This window comes from Colletes gigas, unplaced genomic scaffold (genome assembly GCF_013123115.1).
Source record: "Colletes gigas isolate AHSC1104 unplaced genomic scaffold, ASM1312311v1 Colletes_gigas_Sc00319, whole genome shotgun sequence".
Taxonomy (NCBI): Eukaryota; Metazoa; Arthropoda; class Insecta; order Hymenoptera; family Colletidae; genus Colletes; species Colletes gigas.
The window spans coordinates 1-9955 of record NW_025106940.1 but is presented as its reverse complement, the minus strand read 5'-3'; the positions used below and the strand labels follow the sequence as shown (position 1 = coordinate 9955).

Genomic DNA, 9955 nt, shown 5'->3' with positions numbered 1-9955 from the left:
TTGATTAATAAAATTTTACTCTGAAAGACTATTCGTTTAATTTTTAAATAGTACATGTTTCCGAAATCAATCAGACAAAAAAGCATTTCTATTACGATTTACTTCTTCCTCGAAGGGATTCGTACGCTTGGTGTGGCGGCATTAACTTTGTGTTACGTCGCGCTGGGAATCGTAGAAGCTTATTATATCGAAGGGCCAGGAATCTCAACGTGGGACATAGCCGCAGCGACATTAATAATTTCAGAAGCGGGCGGTGTCGTCCTCGATCGTGTAACAGGTAATTGAATTATTCAAATGCACGTATTTAAGTTTTTACTACCGCACAATACAGAATAATCATTATAAAGATCACGCTTAAATTACAGGAGAGAAGATCGACATTATGGTACCCCGTGCAATTGAGCATGTAATCAAAACATTGCAAGGGAAATCGTCAGAATATTCACGAAGCTGACCAAAGAGTAGAAAAGAGAAATAAATAATCCATGTTCGATATTGCCATTAGAATTAAAATAAACAAAACATTTCGTTCCTACCAGTAGTATTACGTTATAACGTTACTCGTCTTAAAATCTTCTATTCGCCGAAAGAAAAAAAGTGTTGAAAATGTACTATACATATGATCCAACGTTTTAGATTAAGTTTACACCCTGTATAAGTTGAACTACGCAGATTAGAAAATGTAAAAGGTTCCTGTATTGAAATAAAAAAACATTCGATAAATTGTGTCTCGTTTTTTATCTCATCGCATACCGATGACGAAATAACACGTCATAAAGATTCGAGTACCAATGACATGGAATGTAGAGAAAATAACAACGAATCATCTAGGTATGATTCAGTGGGTGAAACTCCTGAGATTTCGTTCTTTCATTGAACCATGTGATACGTTATTAGAAATACCATTATGCATGTATAATAACCAACACGTAACGTAGACGTTAGGTAAATCAGACATTACGGATTTTTGCCCCTCCTATGTGGGTATATCTCTTTTGCCCCCGCTCTCTTCTTTCTTCCATTCTAGTCACTATATAGGCCAGCCAGTGCATCGTTTACAGTGTCAGTCAGTTCAGGTAGAAACTTATTGACGTACTATACGTGCGCGCAAACGGCATTTTTAGTCGTGTTATTTATAATCACTAGTGAAATAGTGCAAATTTGATGATAAGTATGACCGACTCGCACAACATCGACGAATACTACAACGTCGCCGAGGAACTAGTTCTAAAAGCAGGAAAAGTACGAGTGCATATTGTATAGAACAAGTTTACAACATATAATGTAATATTAGACAAAGCTATCGATCAGTGAATTCTAAATACGAAATTAACTATCCCTTTAAAGCCAAGTGATATTAATTGATTTTTCGGATTTCTTTCTTGTAAAGGATTAAAAATTTAGTGCCACAATTATTTATAAAAATAGCTAAAAAGAGTTTGTTTAAAGAAAATCTTTAAATTAATCTTAACGGAAGTACAACTATTTCATAAATTTTTCACCTTATTTTTTTTAGTTTTATATTTGATAGAACATTTTTCTGTCGCTTGGGATTAATCGTTTAATCCGATTACAACAGGAAACATTAAAAATTTGTTAAAAATTCAATTTTAAACGATTTGTTACGAAAAACTTACATGAATAATAAAAATATTTATTACATATTGTTTGTCCAAATTTAGAATTTGCGACAAAAAAACGATATTCTATTGTTTCGAAAATAAATTTCTTTTTTTTCTTTTTAAATAAAAAATCTAATATTTATTTTTTTTGTAAAATAAATATTAACTTTTAGATAATAGAGTCTGCCATTAATTTAAACAAAAATGTAAAAATTAAAAGGATCGATTGGGATCTTGTCACAGAATACGATCAAAAAATAGAGGATGATTTACAGAAACAATTATCAGAAATATATCCAAAGCACAAGTAAGCATATAGAGGAAAAACAGAAAGAAATTAACTAATTTACTGTAAGAAATGAAACAGTGAATTTGTAGGTTTATTGGTGAAGAAACGACTGCGAAAGAAAGTTGTTTACCAAAGCTGACCAATGATCCAACGTGGATCATAGATCCTATAGATGGTACAACAAATTTCGTACATCGATTTCCACATACGTGTATCTCTTTGGCGCTACTGATAATAAAAAAATAGAAATTGGGATGGTGTATAATCCTCTAATGAGACAATTCTTTTCTGCAAAAAGGCAGAAAGGAGCTTTTCTAAATGGACATCCTATAAAAACATCGGACGTTACAGGTAAATTCATTTGCAAAACTTTAATTATAGGTAAAGCTTAATGAAAACAAAAAACTATCGAAATAGTTAATTCGACCAGAAAAGGGAAACGCGTTTATAGATTTTAAAAAGCAATAAATAAAAACGTTCTGAAGAAAGAAGAAGTTTAATTTTCTAAATTGTAAAATAAATTTAACTCAGTTTTATAACAACAATGATTTTTTAATACGAAGTTGTTTGGTAGCGGTTAGCATGAATTACTTCAAAAATTCTGTAAGATATTATGAATAAAGTGTATTTTACAAATAATTATAATTAATAGTACAAATAAATGATATTATAATATATATGTATAAATAATGATTGAACAGTATGAATATTAAAGTGGTGTTTATATATCTTTAATTTTCTAGATCTATCTCAAACATTAATTGCAATGGAACCATGGATTGCCAAAGATTCAAATTATCTCGTCACTGTATATAGTAGAATGCATGCTTTAATTCAAGGGACTCACGGGTAATTTTTTATTTTTATGTTAAATCGCACTCTCCATTCAAAGAATAACGTTAGAATAAATAATTTTCTATTTTTAGAATAAGATCATTAGGCACTGCTGCTCTTACGTTATGTTATGTTGCAATGGGTGCAATAGAAGCATATCATATCGAAAGTATAGATGCTTGGGATGTTGCTGCTGGGAAACTGATAATAGAAGAAGCTGGAGGAACGGTAATAGATACGGCTGGTATGTATTCTATACAGTAATTATAAATCACTTGATATATTATGTATTTGAATGACTTAACATCTTGTGAATCATATTAATTCTTTACTTTAATTCGTAACTTTAATGTTACGTTCTTTTAGGTGGGAGAATTAAATTTAATAAAACCGAGAGTTATAGCAGCTTGCAACCATCAGATTGCTGATCAGCTGGTCGATCTCTTTAAGCGTGCCGATTTAAAAGCTATCGATAGAAATTTAACATAAACCTTTTTAAGTTAGATAATACCATTAAGATGTAAAAAGCTATTTCAGGGAATTGAGATTTATCCTCTTTTAACCCTTGTGTAGACAACCAAGTACCTGGGTACTCATTTGTACATCTCTTGTAATAATTTTTTATGACCCCGTGAAAATGTTATACAACCGTTACAGATTCCCATTTTTTTGACACTTTTATGTACATTTACGTGTGTAGAACAAAGAATATATGTATACTAAAAATTTTAAATAATTAATGTACAAACTTATTGATACGCTTGTTATACAACAGGTGTACATCGGTACTCATAAGACAAAATATAATTCAAGAAGTTGTAATAAACATTTTAGAAAGAAACTATACAAAACACATTATTTTTATATATTTATTAACATAAACAATATAATTTAAAATTATTAATTAATAATAGAACAATTTTTAGAAATTGTGATCGTGTTTGCGAGGTAGTGTGTGTTCGTCGCATGCTGGTTGTAGGCACTTCCAACAGCGTTTTCCGGTTTTCCTACGATTTTTAGCAAGACCCGACCGACAAATATTACAAAACCTGGTAATCGTTTTTCTTCTATTTGCATCTTAATGTACAGAAGTAGAAGTCGAAGCAGAAGAAATATTTGCTAATTTTCTAGAACCGTGTCTCATTATATGGGGATTCAAAGCTCGATTTTGTATATTAGAAATACATAATATTTCTCCTAGTTGAGCACTGTCCATATATTGTGTATGGAAGCTTTTTTATTATGAGCTGCCTTTCTGCTTGAGTATTAGCATCATCAAAACGAATAATTGAAAGCGCACAACTCTTTGAATGTAAGAGTTTTGCATGTTTTCGTTTTTGTGAAATTATTGTTATTGTACTTTCCATACATAGTAATTGCCTTCCATTTGTGTGTTTCATGATAATAACCATCACTCATTTAAAAAATAATATTGAAAGCTTTACGAATCAATAAGGTTTTTTATAAATTGATGTGGACCTTCTTTCTCTTGAATAATATTGTATGATGGTGTTTGATCGTGGAGTGGTGGTTCTTTATTCCAGATGATTCCATCTTTGACAACAAAGACATTTTGGGATGAACTACTAAGATCTTCTGCATCCATATATCCTCCCAATGTTTTAGTAGGTGCTGCTTCCTTATCTGATCTTTACCAATATTTTAATCCACGTCAGAATGTTCATCATTCGATGTATCTGTTTGTGGCTTCGGCAGCCAGTCTTCATTCTCGCTATTGAATGGTACATTATCAGAAGTATATTCCTCTCCCAATAATGCAATTAAATAAATGTCATTTTCCACATGTAATAGTCTAAAAAAATATACACGTATATTCATTCTATTACTGTGATATACTAACTTCATAATTGTTTTTAGATATGTATGTAAACTTGATACTTAAGCTGCAAATTCTTCTGCCGATAATTCTTCCATTTTCACATACAACTGTATATCTTTATAAACTGTAAACTATATTGCACAAAAACACTTTATGTTCAAAAACAAAACTGCACAAAAATTTTTACAAGACACATCCTAATTGCACGAAAAACGGATCCAGTTCTTCATTTTGTTTCCTAATTCGTTTGTGAGTTTAAATGCTTGTTTACGTAAAGAAGATAAAGATTTTTCATCGCTACACCAAAAGTAGACTTTGTCTTATGGAGTCAAGATAAATACGAGGAACGATTAACTTTAATATGGTATTAAATTACGATTTCTAGTAATTTTTTTGTTCAGATTTTTTAAGACTGTATTTTGTATGTTATAGCAAAGAAAAACTAGAAGATACGAAAGTATATGAAACAAAAGTTATGGCTCCCGATATGGTACCCGATTAACCTGTTTGTGCAACAATGTTGAACATTTTGGTTGTCCACACACGGGTTAATTAGCTAAATAAAAGGCAAATCTTATACTATAATGCATATCGCAATATTAAATTTTCAAAATTTTGATAAAATGGTTATCTTCCCTGTATACAAATAAATAGCTAAATACATTGCATATTGTATTTAAATAAACTTATACAATTGTTTGTTTATAATTCTGTTTATGTAACATTGCAAATTGCATTTCAGTCTGAATATTCATGTATCAAAAATTATAAAACATACAACATATAACTTCATATTTATAATTAGTCTTTAATTTTATTGCCATTATAAACTACCATATTATGTTACACTTATGAGTTCTTTGTTTTATTCGCGAAACACTCGCAAGAAACGCTCGCAAAATGTCGCCTCCCTCTCTTAATTTTGATAAAACTGTAGGATCATAAAGCAGCCAAAAGCAAGGGATATAAATTTTTTAACAGCAATAACTCAAATTTAAAGGAAAGAACTACCCTAATACTATCTTCGAAATTCTTACATATACAAAAGTCTTTTACACAATATGGTTTTAAACAGAAATAAATATAGTTAATAAAACATTGATATAAAAAAATTAATAATTAAGTCAAAAAATAGTGTGTAAACATAATTGATCATGCGAAACATATAAATTAATAACCATCTACTATTTAAAGGAGATTTTTACATTTACTCATCTATGTTTTTAATGACCAATATGTGTACAATATGTAATTGTGAATTTAAAATAAACGTAGTTGCTTATATAGTTTGTATAAAAACTTTTAGACTACGAGAGATAAATGTAATTCTTTCAATTTTTTATCTATTCTTTTACTAACGTTATTTTCCATCTAAAACTATAAAGAATTTGTTTCAAAATCTTCTTTATACATCTAATAATTTTGAATATAGCATTAGAATACTGTGAACGAAGAATAACTTTAACGCTTAAAAATGCATTATCCATACAAGAAAAGAAATATGAATTGCTTATTTGTGGCTGCCTCTACAAAGCTGTAAAATTTCATTAGAAATCAATAATAATAGTGGGAGGAATACTTTGCAAATATTCGTTAGTAAATTTCAATATTTAATTTGTGTACACTCAAAAAAAAACAACTATTAATAATATTGCTTCCTACCTGTGGACCCATGTTCGATTGCATTTGTTGTGGATGGGATGCATAATTTTGTTGTTGCGGGCGGTGGCTGTTGAGACGATTGAGACATAGGTGGGCCGCCAGATGGAATCGATTGACCAGTTTGATATGCCTGCGTTGGACTATGAGGATGGTGCTGGGGTGGACCCATTGGACTACCTTGGTGGATTGGATGGCGATGGCGCCTGCTGAGGAGGGCCCATAGGGCTTGGAGCTTGTGGCGGTGGCATCGGGGACGATTGTGGCGAAGGACTTGCCATACTGGTATACGTGTACACAGTAACCTAAAATACACAAAAAATCATAAATTATAATATTTTATATTAAATTACATTTACTCTATTTTAATACTTATTTACTTCATTAATCTTAATTTAAGCGATAATAGCATAATATCAGTAAAAACGTAAGAAACAACTCTTATATGAACAAAAAGTTACAGTGTAGGACAAAGTATAGAAACCTTGTCTATACGCACGTAAGAAGTCACGAAATACTTATATTATAAAACAACGATCGAATATGCTTTTTGGGATTAATCTTTTCTAAAAAACATTCCTCGGCTGGCAGTGGGTAGAAACTAGCTCATTCCAACGAAAAACCTGACAACTCATCTCGGTTTCTAATTACATACGAAGGTTTTGTGGTATCACGAACTTACATTATGTTTAAGATAGAATTGCGCTTGTACATACCGTTTCGAAATTTATTCTTTCATCAAAGGAAATTCCTTTTTAGACATACGTCCATGTATGTTGGGTGGAGGGATTTATCGAGAACTACACCGAATCGAGCAACACTGCAAAAACACGCTATCGGCCATTTTCCTGCTGTCTCTACCCGTAATACGTTAATACGTCGGAAAACATGGCCTCACTTTGAAACTACTCTTTCCGCCTATGTTTTATTTATCCAATAAATAAAGACTCGATCGTAAGGTCAATAATAATACACAACTTATAAACAAAATGTACTTATAGACAAATATATAAGACTTATCACATTCGTAAACGAGGACTGCAATGTTAGATGAAATTCTCACATGAAAGCTTAATTATAATATAATAAAGATTCAATAATTTCATTATACATACAAAATTTTAAACTAGCGGAATTGTTTATACTTTGTCCAACAGAAAAGAAACGTGGGTAAACAAAACCATGTGATCTGCAATAACACGAAATCACACGAAACTTAGTGATCTTCTGTCTCGAATAAATATGGGTTCAATAAAAATTTCATAAGTTACCATTGTGTAGTAATTAGTTCTGCTGTGAAAGAGTTAATAAGAGAAAATATGTATATAGAATCATAAAAAGTGATAGAAATAAAAATATATTTATCGATCTTTTTTTTGCATAGACCCTTTGATTATATAACTATGGACTATTAACAGTAAATTTCAGTGCCTGTCACCGGTGCAAGTTGAAATTATACGCTATTGTTTTAAAAGATGGTTAAATACTGCTTTGTAAATGACTGTAGCAGTACTAGGTACAAAATCAAAAGAAACTAGGATGAAGAAAAACTATTGTTTACCAGTACGTAAATTATTTCTATTATTTACCTCCATTACAATTATATCACATTAATATAAAATGTATGCATGAAGATGTTTAATGTATTCAAATTTCCTATTCGTATGTTTATTTAAGTTAGTACTTTGTATGTACTAAGTATTATTGTAAATGTAGATATTATTAAAAAAATAAAGATGTTATTGTAAAGATTAAATTTTGTATCTACGGAATATTATACAATATAAACTTGTGATTTCTATTCTTCATAGATTTGCACAAGATGTTTATTAAGAATAAATGTATAAGAAAGTGAAGAGAAAAGAGTAAACAGAGCAATGTTTTTGTACCATCCCAGACGAGGTATACAATAATATACAATATACAAACAAGTCAGTGTAGCCAGATTTGGCATAATTGAGTGCATCGACAGCGACACTAGTAACGACGAATTTCCTTAGCGTTTAACGGAGTGGTGAGGAAAGCCGACATATCCTACCGTACGAGCCACATATTACGCAAGGTCAGCACTTGACGCAACTTCGGGAAATCGATGAAGAAGGGACATAATTTCAATGGCACATAATTTCGAATCTCGACTGCCCATGCATTTTTACGTTCCGACCCATATAGGCACATATAAATATATATGTATATATATATATCAAGAAACAATCTAAATTCGCAGCTATTAGCTCGGTGTTACCCACGAAGAAGAACGTTTCTATCGTGGGTAACACCGATTACCAGGTCTCACCACGTGGAGGTTGCTGCGAGTGGAGACCTGTAGAGAAATGGATGGAATCCAAGTTCCATCTCAGTGGCGGATTTAGGGAAAAAGGCCCAGGTGGCAAACGTCCTGAGGGGCCCATTTTTCGGGAAAAATGAAGAGAAATAGTTTACTAAAAACGGGCTAAGTGTAGTAGTACAGATGTAATTATATTACTATGTAGTTTTATACATGTTTATACATGATACTTATTATGTAGTTTTAAATCCTCGTCTTGCTTTCTGTTCAGCAAATATTTCGATTGTCGAATACAAATCAATTTTATTCGCAACTGCTTTTTCGATATAAAGAATACTGAAGTCATTAAGGGTTTCCTCAGCTAGAGTGGCACGGCGATATTCTTTGATTCTTTTCAAAGAGCTCATGCCCCTTTCGGCGCTCGCTGTGGTAACTGGTAATGTTAGGTACAATCTGAACAGACTACAACACTCCGGAAAGCTGTCCATCAAATTATGTTTCACAATAAATCCCAAATACTGCAAAGGACTGTCATTTGAAGAATCATGCTGTTGCGCGAAATACAAATCAGCGAACTGGACAATTCATGTTTGAGATCAGTTGTAAAGAAATCAGTATATTTCTCTAACAAAATACTTGTGCTGGTCTCAAAATCACTTGGTTTCATGCTGTGCAGATTTCAGGCATTAAAAACCAAAAACGTTATTAATCTCTTTGAAACCGTTTGCACGATCCTGTATTCGCAACACATTGTATCGAGAACTTCGTAATAACTGGCTCGATGCTTGTCAGGCGTCTCTAAAACACAGTCAACGCTATTTTCACCAGGCATTTTCTTAATTTTCCGTTTTCTTGCACTGGAAATCAGCACGTTCCAAGCTCATTTTTCCCCACTGACTTCTCGCTTTGTGATGAAATTATTGTAGGCGCTTTCATCCCTTAAATCTCTCATTTTCTTCAATGCCTGCTGAAGTGCAATGCTGCGCCGTTATCAGTTTAATTCTTTCTTCTGCAGTTGAATTTGCGCAACACTGATTACTTCAAGCACAGAATGCCACCATAACAAATTCAGAAAAATACACCAATTTAATGAAGACAGCAATGATTGAGCAGTCATTATGTCATCTCCAGTAGCTGCGTCCCTTGAAATTTCCTTCTCCAGACAATCCACGATGCACTCGAAATTTTAGATGAATGCTTCCATAGCTTTTATACGTGCAGCCCAACGGGTTGTACTTAAACCTTTAATGTGGAGTACTCGTTCGCGTGATTTGTGAGCTTCATCGTATGTTCCGTCCGGTCAGCTCGGGTTTTTCCGTTCGTTTATGGTGCCAGATGCGGAACCTTGACTTTGTCGAAAAAGTCTTCGAACATTCCGCATCTGGCAAATTTCATCGTAAAGCATTCAAGCACTTTAGCTTTTC

At 32.3% G+C, this 9955-nt stretch overlaps 1 protein-coding gene across 1 annotated transcript; it reads left to right on the top strand.

Annotated features, from left to right (window-relative positions):
* Positions 1-1173: 1173 nt before the first annotated feature.
* On the top strand, positions 1174-3412 carry LOC122404408 (inositol monophosphatase 2-like). Its single transcript, XM_043408343.1, is given in 7 exon segments — positions 1174-1242; positions 1796-1929; positions 2001-2140; positions 2143-2262; positions 2655-2760; positions 2838-2990; positions 3114-3412. Coding segments are annotated over 7 exon segments (843 nt in total). The 3' UTR covers positions 3235-3412.
* The last annotated feature ends 6543 nt before the right edge of the window (positions 3413-9955 follow it).